This window comes from Phascolarctos cinereus, unplaced genomic scaffold (genome assembly GCF_003287225.1).
Source record: "Phascolarctos cinereus isolate Bilbo 61053 unplaced genomic scaffold, phaCin_HiC Scaffold_9;HRSCAF=440, whole genome shotgun sequence".
Classification (NCBI taxonomy): domain Eukaryota; kingdom Metazoa; phylum Chordata; class Mammalia; order Diprotodontia; family Phascolarctidae; genus Phascolarctos; species Phascolarctos cinereus.
Window position 1 is genome coordinate 86,072,027 of NW_027556402.1, and position 20,583 is coordinate 86,092,609.

Genomic DNA, 20,583 nt, shown 5'->3' on the forward strand with positions numbered 1-20,583 from the left:
CAGAAGGGCTTAATTAGTGTCCACCTCATATCATAACTCTGGGGTGTGGTTACAAATGGGGAAATCATTTATTTTTTCTTTGTAGCATTTTCTTCTTTTCAATTATCTACTAGATATTTAACCCTAGCAGTGTCTCTAGGAGGGTAGTTCTGAAATGCTGTTTAAAGGCTGGAACACATTTAACACTTTACCGAATGAAAACAAAAAGGCATTTTGCTCACTGACTCTTTTGTAACTCTGAGGAATGTGAATACCATATAACTTAGGTCTCTTAGGTAACATGAAGAATTTTTACAGATGTCTTCATTCCTAGTTTTTGTGCCCTGGCATGCAACTATGAGGAGAATTGGCATGTTAGATAAAGGGGCAGCTAGATGGTCTAGTGGATAGAGCGTCGAATTGGAAAGGCCTGATTAAATCTGATCTTAGATACTAGCTGTGTGACCTTGGGCAAGTCCCTTAACCTGTCTGCCTCAGTTTCCTCATCTGTAAAATGGGGATTATAATAGCACCTACCTCTCATGGTCACTGTCAGAGTCAAATGAGATAATAATTGTAAAATGCTTAGCATAGTACTTGGCACGTAATAGGCACCATATAGATATTATTATTATTAATAATAATAATATTGTTATAAAAGAATAGCCTTGGAGTCAGGAAGCTCTGGCCTTAAGTTCTGCTACTCATCCATAATGGCTATATTATTGGAAGTTATGTTGACTCAGTGATCCTTTGTTCCCAGTCCTGCTTGTCAATCAGTGTTGGGGAAGGTGATATAAAATCTGCGGCTTTTTGAATTACTGGCTTTCTCAGCTTCTCCTACCTGGAAACTGTCATGCTTTTGCTACCTTGGGGAGGAACTGAGATGTAAGGGCCCAACCTCTTTTGCTGATGTGGACCTATCAGAATTGCCTTTAAAGTTATCAATAAAAGCTGGCTGTACCTTGAAGCCATTGCTGATCTTCATTGATCAGCCCATCAATATACCTGACACAGTCATAATAAACGCTTTTAATTCTCTTTGAACTGAGTTTTGCCTCATTAATCACGGTTAAAACCCAACTGAAGAATTTTCCTTGTAACACTCTAATCAAGGACAAGTCATTTATCCTCTCAGTGTCCTGAGAAATTTTCTAGGATGAAGAGTCACAAAAGAATTCCTGATCTGCATTGGTAAAGGGAATTTCCACAGAAGGAATTCTCCCAACTAGATAAAACCACAGGTTTACCCATGCCCCTTAAATAACTATAAGACGTCTTAGTACTGTCCTTAAAACTATATATGATGGGGCAGGTAGGTGGTGCAGTAGTTGGACTCTGGCCTTGGAGTTGGGAGGACCTGAGTTCAAATCTGGCCTCAGACACTTGACATACTAGCTGTATGACCCTGGGCAAGTCACTTAACCCCAACTACCTAGGCAAAAAAAAAATCCTATATAAGAAAGATTTCTCATTCCAACCCATGATTTAGTAGCGAAAGTCTAGGGAGTTCATTGACAAACAATGAGATTGACTAGTCTAGGTTTGCATAGTTATTAAGTTAAAAGCAAGACTGGAACCCAAGCCTTCCTTACTACAAGCCCCGTAGTGCTATATCTACTATATCTCATTGCCTCTATCCTCAAAGCCCTGTTGCCTCTTGGAATCAGAACCTTCTCTTTCCCAACACAGAGTCAGGAAAACAGAATGCTGGGTTTAGTGCAACAAGATAAATTTCAATGCTGTGAATGTGTCACAAAAGTAGAATGTGAAATTCTACTTTTAGACTAAAAATAAAATCAGGTAAACAAATTATAGAGTGGGGGAGACCTGGCTTAGCAGCCATTTGGGTGAGAAAGATGAGGGCTTTAGTGGACCACAATAGTCACCTATGTGAGTGATATGGATGCTAAAAAGGGAATGTGATCTTTAAGTACAATTAGTATGGGAACATGGGAAGTCAGTTGTCTGATCTGGAGGACCATGTTTGATTCTGGATATAACATTTTAAGAACAACAATGAAAAGCTATAGTATATTCAGAAGAAGGCTGCTATCATAGCAAGAGGACCTAAAAACTTATCAAGAGGAAAAGCCTGAAGGAAAGAGGAACACAATAATAATAGCATTTATATGATACCTTAAGGTTTGCCAAGTGCTTTACAAAAATCTCATTTTATCCTTATAATAACCCTTCTAACTGGCTTACTAAAAGGTTACACACCTAGTCACCATCCGAGGTAAAATTTAAACTCAGGTCTTCTTGACTCCAGGTCCAGCTCTCTATCCACTGTGCTATCTAGCTGCCTCTGCATATAGAGTGTCCCAAAAGTATTCATGTGGTTTTAAGTTTTAATAACTAAAAACTTAAATGATAGCTTTAATAACTTAAAACCACATAAAGACTCTTGTGACACCTTGCATATACTTATCTTTCCAATGTGAGCAAGGGAAATAATCCCACTGCTACATTTGTAGACTTCTACAGTTATCCCTTCCACATCATGACTGCCCCAGTGCAGTTTCGATATATCGCGGCTCAGCATAAGAAATTAAATGGGAATTTTTTGAGAGTGCTGTGGAAGCCACAGACAACATGCCAAAAAAACACAGAAAAAAATTTAGAAACTCAGAAATGCATAAAATATACATATGTGATTGCATAATATCAACATATTTTATCTTTTAATACCATAGTAATTCAGACTTCTCTGTTCGAAGGGAGGGCCAAAGAATTTTAGGTTGGATTTTCTAGGTCATGGGGCCATTCTCCTAACAATGATGTGGAAGGGATAACAGTAGGCTCCTGATAGAAATCCCCACAGCTCTATTTAGGTAGGATGTGGAAAGGAAGTCATTCAAAGGCTTTCTGGAAATTCAGTTGTGTCTATTATTCCTTCAAGGGTTCTGAAGCACTAGTGTACACTTTATATCCTTAGCTGAGTCTAGCATCTGAGATTCTCCACAGTCTGGATCTCCTCTATTTTTTCAGTCTTATTTAATTTTATTTTCTTTTGTGCATTTTCTGCTCCAAACTGTCCTACAAGTTGCTCCCCCATGGGACAATCCATTCCCATCTCCATGGGTTTTGCACAGGTGGTCCCTAACCACTATGTCTGGAATGCTATCCTACCTCAAAGACACTTCATTGACTCCCTAGCCTCCTTCAGAGCATAGCTCAAGTGCCAGTGCCTACAACAGGCCTTTCCCAATTTCCCCAGTTGTTAATGCTTCTTCCATTTGATTCCTTTGGATGCACTTTTATATTGAGGTCCTTGAGGAGAATGTGAGCTCCTTTAGGGCAGGGGCTGTTGCATTTTTGTGTTTGTATTATCAGTATCTGACATTGTATTGCAAATACCAAATACTTAACAGGTGTCAGTTAAATTGAATTGTTGGAATTCATCACATTAACAGAGAGGATAGGTAGGAGGAAGATCTGTCTAGCAGCCTTCAACCATTTCTTCATCTTCTAGTTCTAGGTTGGGTTATGATAAACATTAGATCAACTTTTGGTGCTATAACAACCAATCAAAACCACTCCTCTCCCTCCCTGATGACCCTGAGCATTAGATAGATAAAACTTAGATTAGATTAGATAAAACTAACTTGGCAATGTCATCATGGGGATCCAGTACCTTTCTCCTTCCCTTGTAACTGTTCATAATAATAATAATTTGTCTTCAGAAGGCTGAGATACATTGGTTTCATTTTGTTTTGTTTTTATCAAAAATATCCACTAGAATAGTGCTTTTTGACCTGGGGTGCACATACCACTAACAGGTCTGTGGATAAATTGTTATGAACTTTCATAACAAAAATCCCTATATCTTTATTTTCACCATCTCCAACTGAAATTCAGCATTTTCTTCAATTATGAGAGTTTAAAAAAAACCCCACCATTATCCTGAGGTTTTGCCAGACTGCCAAAGGGGTCCATGATGCAACAAAGGTTAAGAACTCCTGATTTAGACTTTCTAGCTCAAAATCTGTGCTCTTTCCTTTAGAGTTTTTGAGGGATAATTTAAGTGTATTCTTTTCAAATGAAGATTAACTTTTAAAAACATTTTTCACTCCAGTGATCCTTTTAAAAATAGGTCCATTGAATAAATCTATATTAAAAAAACTGTCTATTTAAAACAATACGAATACCTTTGATTTCTTTAACACTTTAAGGTATATAAAATACTTCCCTTACAATTACCCTGCATATTAGGTACCTGTGATCCTTTTGTGTCCTGAGGCCTCCTACATCTTAGTGGGAACCATGATGGGTAAATAGAGATTACTTTCAGAAGACAAGGTTAAATCATGGTGAAGTAGGTTGCACAGCTAATACGTGTCTGGGCCAGGATTTGAACCTAGGGCTTCCTAACTCCAAGTCCAGTGCCCTATACTGTATGCCACATGAATTAAAAGAGTGTATGTAAAGCACTTGATACTTTAAAGCACTATTGTGTATAGGAGCTTTGATGATCCATTATTATTCCATGCTCCTTCCCACATTCATCTTGTTTCTCTCCATCTGGTTCCCTTCCATATGCCTCTCCAAAGCCTACCCATCCTTCTAAGTCCAGTTATGATTAGAAAGGTAGTGCCAGGAGTTGAAAAGTTCAGTTTCTAGTCTTGGCCCTATCCCTTATTAATTGGTCAAACACTGTACCAGTCATTTACTTGAACTTCTTTGTCTATGTGTAAAATGGACTAAGTGATCTCTGAGGACCTTTCTGCCTTTAACATCCTATTGTTTTCAGTCTGTCCTCCCTTCTATCAACTCCCTTTTCTTTTCCTTTCCCCTTACTACTTCTATCCACTCCTCCATCTTCTTTCCTCTTTCCCTTTCTATGGGGTAAGTTAGATTTCTATACCTAACTGATTATGTTATTCCCTCTTTAAGCCAAATCTGAATGAGAGTAAGGTTCAAATAATGCTCATCTCTCTGCCTTCTTTCCCTCTCCTATAATAGTTTTCTTGCCTTTTTATGTGTTGTAATTTACCCTTGTCTGCCTCCTCTTTTCCTCTTTTCCCAGGACAATCCCTTTTCACCACTTAATTAGATTTTTTTTTAATTATCACATTAAAGTCAACTTATATCCATACCCTCCATGTATACCCCTTTTAAACGGCATAATAACAATACAGTTCTCACTTGTAGGGATGTAAACAGTTTGCCCTTATTAATAACATGTTGTTATTTTCTTCTTTCCTGTTTACCACCTTTTTATGCCTCTCTTGAGTCTTGTATTTGAAGATCAAATTTTCCATTCAGCTCTGCCCTTTTCGTCAGGAAGGTCTAGAAGTACCCTATTTCATTGATTATTCATCTTCCCCCTGAAATATTATGCTCAGTTTCCCTGGGTAGTTGATCCTTGGTTGTGATACAAGCTCCTTTGCCTTATGGAATATTGTATTCCATGCCCTTTGATCTTTTAATGTAGAAGCTGCATGGCCCTGTGTAATCCAGACTGGGGTTCCATGATATTTAAATTGTTTCTTTGTGGCAGCTTGCAGTATTTTCTCTTTGACCTGGTAATTTTGGAATTTGGCTACAATATTCCTTGGCATTTCCATTTTGGAATCTCTTTCAGGAGGTGATAGGTGGATTCTTTCAATGACTATTTTACCTCCTGGTTCTACGACCTTAGGGCAGTTTTCCTTGATGATTTCCTGAAAAATGATGTCCAGGCTTTTTTTTTTCCCAATCATGGTTTTCAGGTAGACCAATAATTTTTAAATTGTCTCTCCTGGATCTATTTTCATGGTCAGTTGTTTTTACCAATGAGGTATTTTACATTTTCTTCTACTTTTTCATTCTTTTGTTTCTGTTTGACTGATTCTTGATCTCTCATACAGTCATTAGCTTTCACTTGGCCAATTCTTATTTTTAACAAATTGTTTTCTTTTATTAAATTTTGCATCTCCTTTTCCATTTGGCCAATTCTACTTTTTAAGGACTAGTCAATTTTTGTCCTTCCTTTTCCAAGCTGTTGATTCTTCTTTTCATACCTCTCATTTCTTTTCCCAATTTTTCTTTTACCTTTCTTAATTGACTTTTAAAATCCTTCTTGATTTATGGAAGTGAATGTTGAAAATGAAAAATTAATAAATTAATTTAAAAAATTTAAAAAAACAACAACAAGATCTTTCTGGAACTCTCCCAAGAAGGCATTTTGGGCTGGAGACCAGTTCATATTCTCCTTTGAGGTTTCATATGTGGGTGTATTGATAATGTTGTCCTCTTCTGAATTTGTGCCTTGATCTTCCCTGTCCCCATAATAAGAATCTATGGTCACTGTCCATTTCTGCTTTTTTGCTCATGGTGTTTGTCTAATTCCTGACTTTTGGAGTTGAACTCTCCTGCTGGAGCACAGGAAGCACTGACCTTCCTTATTCTTGAACTTTTTTGTTTTGGGGGCCAGGGGGGCCTTGTGTGCTGAGGCCTCAGGTGCTGGCAGTTGGAGGCTTTAGGAGTCTGGCAGCTTACCTGGTCAGCAATACTGGAGCTCTCGGGGTGGGGGTAAGGAGTCTGGCCCCTGGGGGATGCCTGCTCACCCAGTCCTTGTACTTGAATGTTTGTCTCCTGCTCACCTGGGCCTTGCACTTGAATGTTTGGCTGCTGGAGGATGTGTAACAGCTGTGCCTCCTGGAGTTGTGCTGAAGCGCTGGGAGAATAGCTGCTGGAGAACACTGGTGCACATGGTGGTTTTCCAAGCTGGTGACTACTGGTGTCTACTGCCTGTGCTGAAGCACTTGGTGGGGCAGGGGGAGAAATGGGGTAGGGGGAGTCCTGGTGTTTGTGTTTACCTGCTCCACCACCCTGGGGTACAGGATCTCCCCTGATTTGCTGGGGTGGGGCTTGCTGCTGGATTGCTGGGATGCCTCCTGTCCTGTATTGCTCCCCCTCCCCCAGAGCTAGAGGGGCCTTTCCCATTAATCCCCCAAGCTTCTTGGGCTACCAGACCGCTGTAACCTGTCTTTCTGTTGGCTCAGCTGTTCCAGGTTTTTTGCTGGGGTGATATTTTCTGGGCTTTCAGGGGTCAATAAGAAAGTATGAGAGCAACTTACTTCTTGCTCCACTATCTTGGCTCCCAGAAATAGAACCCCTCCAGTGTTCTTTCTACTGCAGTATCATACACACATACAAATTGTATAATTCTTTAATTTTCTTATATGTAAGTCTTAGTGCCTCTTCCTTAAGGGCAGGTCTCACTCTTGTTATTCTCAAGAGAATATGGTGAGTCAATAATAGTTCACTGTGCTTAGAATAAGGAAGACTCAACTTTATGAGTTCAAATCCAGCTCAGACACTTACTAGCTGTGTGACCCTGGGTAAGTCACTTACTCTGCTTCATTTCCTCCTCTGTAAAATGAGTTGGAGAAAGAAATAGCAAACCACTCTAGAACCCCAAAATGGGGTCATGAAGAGTCAGATATAACTAAACAACTCTTATTTAATGGTTATTTTTGATAATGACATCCCCTTTCCATCCCTTTTGCTAAACCTGGGATTCAGTCTTGCTGTGAGTTGCTATATCATTTCAATAATACCGGCAGCTCACATTATCATGTACTTTTGAGGTTTCCAAAGCTCTGTGAGGTAGGTGAAGTATTATCATCAACTTTTTTACAAATGAGGTTATTAAGGCACCAAGTGGTTAAATGACTTATCCAAGGTCATATAGTTACTCAGTATCAGAGTTGGGAATAGAACCTGAGGTCAATTCTAAATTTAGGGTTCTCTCTTCTAGGTCTAAAGAAGATAGATCTGTAATTTAATAAAGGTAGAGCAGTCCAAGTATTAGGAACATAGATCTAGAACTGGAAGAGACCTTAGAAGGCATTTAATCCAAAACTTGCGTTTTACAGATGAGTAAACTGAGGCCCAGAGAGGAGATTTGAATTGCCCAAGGTCACAGCAGAGGTAACATTTGATTAGGTCCTCTAACTCTAGAGTCAATATCTTTTCTAATGTATGACATTGCCCAGTAAGCCCAAGACACAACACTAGGGTGTACCAGGGTGTCTGGTGATCTTTCCCTTTTCACAACACAACCTTGATACAATGACATTTGCTTGCTCAGTACAATTTACCCATTGCACAGTGGTTATTTTCTACTTTGTAGTTGCAGACCTAGAGTCTAATCAGCAAAGTCCAAGGCAAGCAGGACTAGTCTCTAGAGAACTGCCCTGGAAGCAGAAGACATTATGCTTGCATATGTATGACTCCCTGGCCAGTTAGGAAAAGTTATTTTTGACATTTTTCTTTTTCCATACCCTTAGACAGTGGCAATGTAGTAACTCAATACAGTTTGTGGCTGTATCCAGACAGCTGAGTAATAGCCAAGGCATCAACAGCTGGCGAGTGGGACACTTGCCTTATTCCTTCCCCTGAGCAGACTATTCTTTGAAGGATTCAATCAGTATGAAGTTAGAATGTCAAGGCAGCAGCACAGAGCAGGTAATCTGACAAACGGATGTTGGACTCAAGTAAGCTGACTAGCTATTAATTCACAAAACATTTGGAAAGATTTGTGATGCAGGCTGACTTCCGTCTAGACAAGAAGGGAGTGTAAAACCCATTAGACAGATAAAATACAGCAGTGACAAGAAAAACCTGTTTCAACATCATATCAAGGCTTCATGAGCTCGTGGGGAGAAACTTGGCTATTGCTTTCCTTCACCCACATTTGTTAACCTATAGAAGCTGCATCATGGTACCAGTGAATCCCAGTCAAGGAATAATTAGAATATCTAGAAGTTTATAATAATCTGTGTACTACTGTGTAGGGAAGGAGAGAGTGAGACAAGGAGAAGGGGGGGGAAAAAGAGGGTAGATAGGAGGGAGGAAAGGAGAAAGAAGGGAGGGAAGAGAGGGAGAGGGAGAGGAAGAGGGAGAGAGGATGAGAGATAGAGAGAGAGAAAGAGACAGAGAAAGAGAATATGAAGAAATACAATATATTACTAATGGTGAATCTTTTATGTAATTCTTGAAGCTGTCTGCATTTAATTTTTTGAAAATAACACTGGCCCAGGCTTTTCTAATTCACCATCTGGCAGTCTTCTCCATTTTTCTTTTTTCCATGCATCTAGGATATAACTTACAAGGGATCTTATGCTTAGAAATATATTAGTTGGTTAAATTTAGACAATATTATATTCTCTAAAACATGGAATGCCTTATTGAATATATTTATCAGATGATTTAAATAAAGGAAATACATTAACATCTTTTTTATTTTGTATTTTTGGTTGACAGAGTAGGGGAAGGAAACATTTGACTATGTATTAAAAGATATCTTTGGTTTTGTACAGTGTGCTGGGGATATTTCTTAAATATAAATTTGTATTAATATCTGGGTTATTCTGAAGACCATGTGCAACATTTGACATAAGTAATGTGCATCCACATCCCTTTGTTTATTTTTTTTTCTTCTCATGGATTTTCTTTTTATATAAACATGGTATCTCCACCATTAGAATGTAATTTCCTTAAACTGGGCAAGGACCATTTCATTTTTGTCTTTATATCTCCAGTGCCTGCTCTGGAACGTAGTAGACACTTAATAAATGTTTGCTAATTGATTAATGTGGCATTCTTGTCACTGAATGCAATACTGTATTTCCTTATTTTTAAAAGCACCTTTAAAAGCATTAAGTAATTCACCATAAAAAAAGGTACCAATTTGGAAAAGTATGCTAAAAAATTACATATAGGTAACAACTTAAGTCAGAGTGAGGCACTTTGTATCTAAGTCCCTATTGATTATAAATTATATTTAGTGTGCATAAAAATGCGTCAAATATTTCTAGCACCAACTCTTGCTAATTCACAGAGATTATTATTGCTATGATTTAAATGGAAAATTGTTAAAAGAAATAATTCTCTCTGAAATGTTTTCAGACCAAATAGAATAAAAAACCTTAAGTAAGAAAGTATAGAGTATGGGAAAGGAGATACAGAATTCAATAACTCAATCCAAGTCAACAAACATTTATCCTGCACCTACTTAAATAAAAGATAGGGTTGGCTTTACTTTGCTGACTGGAAATTCAAAGACAGATGTGACATGGATCTTGCCAAGGTTCATAAAGGAGTTTAAAATCAAAGATAGGAAAGATAAATACACATCACTGGGATATAGCAAAAGGACAAGTTCAAGGGAAAAGCCCAGGTAAAGAAAAACCAGAGATGGAAAAGATCTCTTCCAGCTGAGGCAGGAATAGGGGTAAAGGAAGTGTCAGAGAAATAGGAGGAAAAGATGGCAGGAGAGTTGGGCCTTCCAGAAAAAGTGGGACATTTAATAAATGGATTGGGTGGGTGGGGGAAGGAATCCTTTCTAAGTATGAAAGCATTAGCAAAGGTAATGAGAGAGAAGACAATGGCACGAGAATGGTGGATGGAGAATAATCCCATTTGGCTGGAGTGTAGAATTTATGAAGAAGAATGGTAGGCGATGAGGCTAGAGATTTAGGGCCTCCAAATTCTGGAGAGCCTTAAATATCAGAATCAGCAGTTTATACTTTTTTTTCAGTAAGCAATGGGAACCAATGGTAAGTCTGGCATAGAGGAGTTATGTGATCAGTTGTACATTAGGAAGATTTTTCAGTCAGTGGGGTGAAAGATGGACTGGAGAGGAAAGAGATTACTCATAGAATAGCTAGTTAGGGGGCCATTACAAAAGTCAAGGGCTGGAACTTAGGTGATTGTAGTGGAAGTGGAAAAAAAGAAGAAGAAGATGTAAGAGAGACACATGAGAAAATACTTCATAAATTACTCAAAAGCTATTGCTTGCAAGCCTTTTACGACATGTCTTTTTCTACATTATTGTGTAACTTCATGCTGAAAGCAGTTCCTTATATGGAAGCAGTTTCTGAAAGGCAGGCTATTGATATCTTCTGTGTGGTTTGGGGCTGAAACATACCAAGAGAGTCACTTTGAAAACTCAATGCCAGAAGCTTCAGAAATCCTTCATTGAAAGAACGTCCAAGACTGTGGACATGAGCAAGGGTCCCTTTTGGTGTGAAGCTCTCTCTGTGATCACCATCTGCGAATTGCTGTACAGTCTCAGAGCTGACAGAGATCTCTGCGGCTTTGTGATTGACCCTTCACCTCTATGGAAAATTCCCCCTCCAACATTCCTGACAAGGGTCTGCTTTGAAAACCTTCTGTCAAAAAGAACCCACTACTTCTAAGGCAGCTCACTTTATTTTAGGACAGCTCTAATAGATAGGAAGTTTTTCTTTTTCTAGACTCTAACTTTGGGTCCTTACAATGTTTCTAGTTCTGAGGTGTCTTGGGCCAAGTACAATAGATCTAATCCCTCTTCCACCTGACAGTATTTCAAAAACTTAAAAACAGTTACTGTGTCCCTTTTAATTCTTCTCTTTTCCAGTCTAAATATTTCCAGTTCTTTTAGTTGCTCCTCATGTGGTATGTTTCTGAGTCCACTCATTATCCTGGTTGCCCTACTTTGCATGATCTTTTGCTAATCAATGGCCTTCTTAAAATGTGGTGACCAGACCAGTACACAGCACTCCAGATGTGGCCTGATTTTGGCATCAGAACTATAACTTCCTTCATTCTGGACACTATTGCTTTTGCTGATGCAACCTAGAAATGCATTAGCTTTTTTGGCTGCCAAGTTTTCAATCCTGACTCACACTGAACTTCCAGTCTGCTAAAATCACTGTTTCTTTTTCACGTGTATTTTTATCTAGTCATACTTTCTCCATCTTAAAAGTTTGCATTCATTTTTTGAATCTAAGCATACAATTATGTTTATCTGTATTAACGTCATCTCATTAGATTCAGTCCATCATTCTAATCTGTCAATTTTTTTTGTAGTCCAATTCTGCAGTCTGATAAATTATATCTACTGCTCTATTTGGCATCGCCTATAAGTCTGAAAAACCTGTGCCATTTATACCTTGATCCAAGTCACTAATTAAAATGTTGAAAAGAAAGGAATTAATCCTATTTGAATGTCAGATGCTTGCAAGTAGATATTGTTTGGCTGTATGTAACTGTATCACAGTTCTTGGCACACAGTAGGCACTTAATAAAGACTTGTTGATTAGAAGGACACAGCATTGTGTTCCTCCACTGAAACCTCACAAATCCCTATTGATAAGATTCTTTGAGTCTAGTTGTTCTATCAATCCCAGATTTATACAACTGTACTATCATCTAGCCAGCATCATTCATTATTTTCAGGGCATTTTTCTCTTCTCTCCTAAATCTACTATTTCTTACCCAGTTTTTAGATTGTTTTTATTTCAAAACAATCACATCTATTGAAACCAAGGTTTGAATTTTAAATGAGTAATTTGAGTTTACCAACTGATTGTTGCCTTGCAATTTTTGAGCCAAGTTAATGCATCATCAACAACTGTTCCCAGAACACCCACACAAGCAGAGATGGCTACAAAGGATAATAATTTTATGAAAAAAAGTAAACACATGGCTCTGTTAAGAATCTAAAAAATAATATCAGGAGTTGGCTTAATTAGTCCCAGTAGCAGTACTCACAGGCCAAACATTTTAGGTTTTTTTTGTATACAGACAACAAAAGGACATAAAAGTCTAGCTAATTCTCTCTCCTTCCTCTTCCCCATTAAAATAATCCCCTAGGGAGCAATGGGAGTATTTGGCTTCTGCTCTGGAATTTATCAAACTTTAAGAGTTCATTTAAAAGCCATTACAAACTTTATATAAAAGATGCCTATATAACCACTCCTTGTAGGATTTTCCATATTAGATCATGGATCATGGAGTAGATGGTACCCCAGTGATTAGTTCCATATAGTAGAAAAGTGTTTTGTAATGCCACAATTTGAAGCTTTGTATATTTATATAATTTCATAAATTCACAGCAGCACTTGATGTAGTGACTGACACATAGTGGGAAGATATGCTCTATCTAGTTGGGTCTTGGGACAAGAAAAAAGGATCAATTTCAGCTTTTTCCTAAGGCTATTACTTAGCATGCATTAATGTTTACCTTCTGAGCAGCAAAGACAGTGATTTAAAAAACCAAACCAAACCAAACATAATGCTAAGATGTTAGCATTTCAGGCATCTACTGTAACAATGTATCTGAGGGGTGAAGTTGAGAAAGTGAGGATGGAAGGGAATAAGGCAAAAATAAAGTGCATTTGAGAGCTACAAACTCTTGGAACCTTTAGGTAAAATCTTCCACACTGTTTTGAGACTTTTATCCCTAGGGGATAATTATGTGATCTGTTACGGATTAGGCATTGGATGCCTAAGTTTCTGAACTAAATGCAGTAGGACAGATACCCTAGATCTCTAATGAGGTCCAGTGACCTAGGGGTTCAAAGAGAACCCTGGGGCAAGAAGACTTTTTCACAGTTGTGGAATGGTAAGAGTTTATAGAAATATGTACTGAGAACACACAGGCTGGGCATGCTAGCTCTGCTTGCATTTGAGAAACATAAGTGGGATGGGGAGACTAGCACTTAGCGGTTTGGGTTTATGAAACTGTAATATAATTTTTGCACAGGAATTTTCGGAGGATTGTTTTTCATCATTAGTTTAATTAGCTTTCTAAATACAAGGATTATTATCTTTTTTAAAAATTTTAACACTGTTAATTTGCTGGACTCTCCCCCTTGTCCAAATGAGACTCTTTTAAAAAAAACCAATAACACAGTTGATGTAAAACACAGTGTACCAACCCTATGATAATAAGATTATCTTTAAGGGGTTTCACATTTTTCACGTGTAGCAAAAACAGTATTCTCTTTACATCTTCAGTACAGATACAAAGAACTATTGAATGTGGAAAGCCAATTTAAGAAAACTGATTCTTACCAGGCTCAGCTGTGGATCGAGGTTCTGCTTGCCACATCAGGGAAAAAGTAAGAGAAGAAAAACTATTAGAATAGGTTACATTTATATTAAGCACCCCCAGCCTTTTGATGACCTTTACAATGCTCAAAATGTCTTTCTTTCTTTCTTTCTTTCTTTCTTTCTTTCTTTCTTTCTTTCTTTCTTTCTTTCTTTCTTTCTTTCTTTTCTTTCTTTCTTTCTTTCTCTCTTTCTCTCTTTCTCTCTCTTCTCTCTCTCTCTCTCTCTCTCTCTCTCTCTCTCTTTCTCTCTTCCTTCCTTCCTTCCTTCCTTCCTTCCTTCCTTCCTTCCTTCCTTCCTTCCTTTCTTTCTTTCTTCCTTCCACCCACCCATCCATCTCTTTATCTATCTATCTGTCTGGAAATCTCAGAGAAGATGCAGATCAGCAATTGTTCTGCAACTAATATATTTAGAGCATCCATTCTTAGCCTTTTGTGTGTCATGGACCCCTAGGTAGTCTGGTGAAGCTTATGGACTCCCTTTTAGAATGTTTTTAAATGCATAAGATAAAATACATACAATTACAAAATATACCAATTATATCAAAATAGTTATAAAAATATTTCCCCGTCCAAGTTCACAAGCCTGCTCAAATCTAACCACAGATGCTTTGGGGTCCATTGACTTTCAGGTTAAGAATCTATATCCTAGGGGGTGGCTAGGTGGCAGTACCGGCCTTGGTGTCAGGAAGACCTGAGTTCAAATCAGGCCTCAGACACTTGACACTTCCTAGCTGTTTGACCCTAGGCAAGTCACTTGACCCCATTGCCTAGCCAAAAAAAAAAAAAGAATCCATATCCTAAGAGACACTTGAGGGCATAGAGAGATTGTTAAGTTCACACAGTCAGAGACAGAAGTTGTACTCAGGTCTTCATGACTCTGAGATCAGTTTTTTAGCCATGATACTATGCTGCTTTTCTTCCTACACATACACATGCATATACACAATGCACACACACATCCACACATATGCACATGAATACACGGAATACACAAGTGTTGTTGAAATACATTAGTTGCAGAACAATTGCTGATCTGCGTCTTCTTCTCTGAGATTTCCAGATAGATAGATAGATAAAGAGATGGATGGGTGGATGGATGGATGGATGGTGGATGGGTGGATAGATGGATGGAAGGAAGACAGACACGCAACACAAGTATACAATGCACACAGCTCACATGAGCATGCCTACATATGCACATATATGCACACAGATATCTGTGAAGCATACACATGCACATGCATATAGCACATAGTTCCTGGAACATACTAGATGCTTCATAAATGTTGGTTGACTCACATACATATGTATGAGTCTTCCCCCTAATTTTTATTAGCTATGGTATGCTGGACATGTCATGTAACCTGTCATGTACCTCATGCAGTTCCCTTTCACTTACTTTTCTGTAAAATCCGAAAGTCTGGAGAGTCCTGAATTTCGATACCTTCCCGAAACCATGTGACTTGCAATGGGGGTACTCCTCTGACCCGGCACTCCAGGACAACTACTTGTCCCTCTGAAGCTGTTATATTTTGCAGTTCCTGAAATTTTAAGGAATGCTCCCAATCAAACTTTTGTCCTCCCCCCTCAATTAAACAGAAGAAAAGAAGCAATTATAATACAGAAAAATGAAAAAAAAATTAGGTCACAAAATAATAACTGGTGAGTCAAGTGGAAATTAAATCAGCAGATTATCAGGTTTTTCTAAAAACGAATTTACTTACATTAGCAAATTGCTTTTTCAAATGGTTTTTGAATACCATAAACCATGAAAAAAATTGTATTTGTTCTGGCTTTGTAATTTTCACTGCATTTTGCAAAACACACATTTATTAATTCTATCCTTATCTTTCTAATTATTCCTCTCATCCTATTGCTCTTCAAGTCACTAGGCAACTAGAATACAAACTTCTTTCTGTAATGAATGCAGTCAGAGTTAACAGATTCCCATAAAAACAAAATATAAAGTTTATACAACAGAGAAGTCAGTTTAGTTTTTAACAAGCACAATTCTTTTTTTTTTCCTCTTCCTTCTTCCTTCTCTCCTCAGTATGTACTCTCCACCTCCCAGCTCCAGGCTTCTTGAGGAAGAGGGTAATTTGGTATAGTTTTGTTTTCCAGGTTTCAGTAAGGCAATAATGCACTGAACTGTGGGACCACCAGAAAGAAGTTTTAGAAAACCTTACCTAGATAAGAAAGGAAGTTAATTCTGAAGGTATAATAGAAGAGGTAGATCTTTTGTATGTGATATCAAAAATCCAAAGGTGCAAAAAAACATACACCCTTTCCCCTTACTTATCTATCTCTAAGGTTAGTTAACAACTTAAGGAAAATCTGAAACTCTTAGTCCATAGATTGGAGTCTACTTAAACTTTTGGAAATGTAAATGGTATTAGTTTCATTACTTAGGCTGGACAAAAGGTTACCACACCTTATAAATGCCACTGAAACATGAGGAGTCACTGAAAGGTAGGCAATGTTTTTTGGGGAAGAACATTGTATATAGACCAACTGGAAGACTTTGTATTAAGAATTGCACTCTTATTTACATCCTGGAGAAAGGAACCATTTGACAAATGGCCTCTCTAGTTCTGTAAGTCTTCTGGGAATAAGAACCTTTGAACAGTGTGTTCTGGAATGCTAAATCTGGAAAAGGTGTGTGGTGGTGGTGGGGATAGATCAGTGAAATCTTTGGAAATGTAGATCAATTTGTGAGACTTCTAAGTGAAAGAATGCATTCTTATTCACCATTTCTGGTTATTCACAAAGGTGCATTTATATAAAATTTCCATAACTTCTGACTATCAGAGTCTTGCAACCTCTGGAACAGGATTACGGAGGACTCAGATTTGTCAATGATGAAGTTGTCAAATGACCTTGTGACAATGTTGTCATTGCCCAAACCTTCAATATATCTTATTCCTTAAGACTTACAATTGATAGCCCAGAAATATATACAAACAAGGGAACAGAGACACCAAGGATAGTCATCCAAAAATCAAACTTCTGAGAGCTGCACTATTTTTTCGCAGAGAGATGTCACCTGAATGATTTGCTCTCTCTTCTGATGATTCTACGGTATAGCGCCAGTTTAGAAATACTGGCCCTGAAGCTTCAGCTTGCTCTCCTTTTAGAAGCTGGCCATGGACTCAGTGTTAAGCTGACTGATTGTCTCTGCTGTCTTCCTGCTCTTCGTCTCTACCTATCTTCCAACTTGTGGTAACACTTTCTGTTTCTTTCTTGCTTTCTTTTTTTTTTTTTAGGCAACTGGGGTTAAGTGACTTGCCCAGGGTTATACAGCTAGTAAGTGTCAAGTGTTTGGTCTGAGGCTGGATTTGAACTCAAGTCCTCCTGACATCAGGGCCAGTGCTCTATCCACTGCGCCACCTAGCTGCCCCAACACATTCTGTTTCTTATGGGAAACCTCTTGGTTTTACTAAATTTTATATCTGGGGGACAGGTTCCCTAGAAGAGTGTCTTCAAAGGATTATTTCAGGGTAAGTGCTGATCGTGGGGCTTGGACTATCAAGTGGGAGGCAGCATGGTGTGGTGGAGAAAATGCTGCTATTTCAGGAGTCAGAGCTCCTGGGTTCATATCTCTGCTCTTCTACTTGTTATCCTTTGTCCCTTAACATTTGTTATCTGTAAGATGAGAGGGTTGAGTTAGATGAGCTCTATAACCCCAGATCTAGTGTAGATTTTATGTAAGAGGTAAATAATTTTAATTTTTGAGTCTTTTGAGGCACTAAATAATCTTTTGAGGTCATTTTAAGAAGATAGATATTCATTTGGCTTAGGAGATATTTTATTAAAGAGGCACAGATTCCATAAACCTTGGATGCATTCACCCCAGATTCCAAGGCATTGAGGCAGTCAAAACATTGGTTAAAACTTGGCTCCTTGGTAAGGGAAATGGTTTTTCTTTCTGACATAAGCTATAGCCAAATGCATGAAGCTAGTTGGTAAGGCTTGTAGCGCTGGAAGAATTTAGTGCAGGACCAAGGGCCAATCTCACCAGACTGATTCTGGAAGGCAGACCAAGAGACCACAGAACTGACTCAGAATCTACTGACATGCACAGCTTTTTGATTGATCAGAGAGATTTATTCTCTTCCTTGGGAGTTGCTAAATCCTAAAGAGTCATCATGTTCTGCTTTCTTGATATGGTTGAAAGATAGGGAGCTAGTTTCTTTAACCAAGAGCCAATTCTCTAAAATTCCTTTTGTACTTGTAGTCTGTGCCAAACAATTTACCACACAATTCATGGGCAGTGACTTAGTGGAAATAGCCCTGGATTTGGAGCTACAAGCCCTAAATTGGTTTGAATCTTCTCTTTGTTTTTACTACCTGGATGACCTAGGGTGTGTCAGATAACTTTCTTTGGCCTCAGTTTCCTCACCAGTATATAAGTGGGTTGTACTAGGTCTTTGAGGTTCCTTCCAGTTCCAAATCCTTTGGTCTCCTATTGTTCTTCATATATATTTTTCTCCATATGTCTTATTTCCCCCCAATTATATGGGAAATACTTCCATGGCTGCTGCTTCTTCCTTACACTTCTACAGTACTTGACTATAGTAGGTGCTCAATAAATACTGGTGGACTTGGCTACAAAAGAGTCATTAGCATATACATCAAGCAATGTCCTACTAAGATACCATAGAGCTGTTTATTTTACTTTTAAAATTCAGTGTTATCCTATATCCAACTTGTGCTAGGGACAAAAACAAACACAGAGAATGAACATAGCAGATCTCAAACCTTTGTAAAAATGGGAAGAGTGTATGAAGAATTGGCTCCATCTAGTCGGCAGAGATACGAAGTAGGACTTTGAACCTGAAAAATCAAAATCCTTTTGATCACAATGTTAAATACACATATAATTGAAGATGGGGGTTAGGGGGAAAGGAAGGGCAATGCTTTGATCAGGCAATCTAGCCCTCTGAAAGAAATCCCTGCTATAGCCAATGCTCCTGAGCTGCTCAAAGAATCCAAACCTAGTACCTTTTCCCTATTATACATCTGTTATACTCTAATAATCAAGATAATATTTACAGTAAAATATTTTTCCTTAGGGGAATTGTATGTTTAAAAGCTATTTCCAAAAGGATTCTGTGTCTGGGACCCCGTAAGAACTTTATTTCCACAGTTCTCAAATGTGTGATACTCTATGTGCATATATGTTCAAATAGGGTCTGAAGTTGGTTATTAAAAATAATCAAGTTCATTGCATTAGCATTAGAAAGGAGAGTTAATTACCTTACATTCAATGATCTGAAATGCAATATTCACTATCATTGTTAGCCCGTATTAGAGGCAAGAAATGGAGAGAAGGATTTTGTTATTGTTGCTCGAGAAAAGGAGGTGTCACAACTTCCACTGAGTGGTAATCCCCACAAGGAAAAATGGTGTGATTTCTGAATTTGTTGAAAAGAAAGACCAGAAACTAGTATGTATTTTGCATTAGCCTAACTTTCTCAGAATCTAGATTTCGGATATGTATTGCTAAGCTTAATTACGTACAACTTACTTAAGTTGTTATTCAGCTAAATGTGCCAGGGAATCACATAGGTGAAGCCAACAGATTCAGGCACGATGTTGAAAGGAAGAAAGTTTTGATTTAGGAGTCAGGATAACCCAGGCTAGACTCCTGCCTCAGACCCTACAGAGGGCTCTCAAAAGTCTTAGAATTCCAAGTTATCAAGGTTTCCACCTGCACTAAGATTTTTGAGAAGGGAGGAAGTAAGGAAGGAAGAGAGGGAGGGATGAAAAGAGGGAGAAAAAAGAAGTAAGAAAGGAAGGAAATAAGAAAGAAAATTAGGAAAAGAGAGAGAAATGAAGGGAGGGAGAGAAGAAGGAAGAAAAGGAGAGATGGAGGGAGGAAGGAAAGAAGAGAAGAAAGGATGAAGGAAGGAAGAGAAGGAGGGAGTACAGAAGCAAGGGAGGGAGGGATGAAGGGAGGTTGGAAGGAAGATATTGCTATTCACAACTGTACTAATACTTTTGGGACACACTATACAACCTTAGGCAAGTCTCTTAACTTCTCAGGGACTTTGGTTCTTCACCTGCAAAGTGGTGAAAATAATAGCACCTAGTTCCAGAAAATGCCTTTGAAACTTTAAAGTGTTCAATAAATGCTAATAGTAATAATAATAAGAATGATCTTTACTTGGTACAATAGACCACTCTCTAAGACCCTAAATTTCTGATCAATTACTAATCTGCAATGGTAGAGTTTCCTCACCAAGGACTCCCCATATTGATGAAATCACAGATCTAAGATGGAGGGCATATTATTATATTGAACATTAGTTGTAACAGATGTAAGATCGGATTAAAATTCCGAAGAATCATAGGATCAGAAATCTAGAGCTGGAAAGGACATCAAAGGCCATCTAGTCCAAACTCTACTTTTACAAATGATAAAACCAAGGTACATAGAGGTTAACGACTTGTCCAAAGTCACATAGGTCATAAGTAGGAGAGCTAGGCGGTGAACTCAGGTCCCATGACTCTAACTTCAGGGCTCTTTCCAATGCCCCATATTGATTTCTATGTAGGAGTTTGGGGGTGACTTCTTAAATCTCCTTCTCAATCAACAAATTAATTAGTAAATGAACTTTTGAGCCCATGCTAGTAAAACCTAATGTACGTGTAGATTTGAAGCTTGTGGAAGAAAGCTCGTGAGTACTCTGTGATCTGCAAATCTCATGTATCATAGAACGTAGCCATCAAG

The 20,583-nt window shown here is 38.3% G+C and overlaps 1 protein-coding gene across 2 annotated transcripts in view; it reads right to left on the reverse strand.

Annotated features, from left to right (window-relative positions):
* PALLD (palladin, cytoskeletal associated protein) overlaps nt 1–20,583 on the reverse strand; it is a 545,699-nt gene that overhangs the window by 268,871 nt on the left and 256,245 nt on the right. For both annotated transcript variants that reach the window (XM_020997846.2, XM_020997845.2), the window contains exons 6-8: nt 18,609–18,683; nt 15,250–15,391; nt 13,813–13,836 (exon numbers count right to left, since the gene is read on the reverse strand). In XM_020997846.2, the coding sequence (XP_020853505.1) occupies nt 13,813–13,836; nt 15,250–15,391; nt 18,609–18,683 (241 nt within the window). The remainder of the gene's footprint in view (nt 1–13,812; nt 13,837–15,249; nt 15,392–18,608; nt 18,684–20,583) is intronic.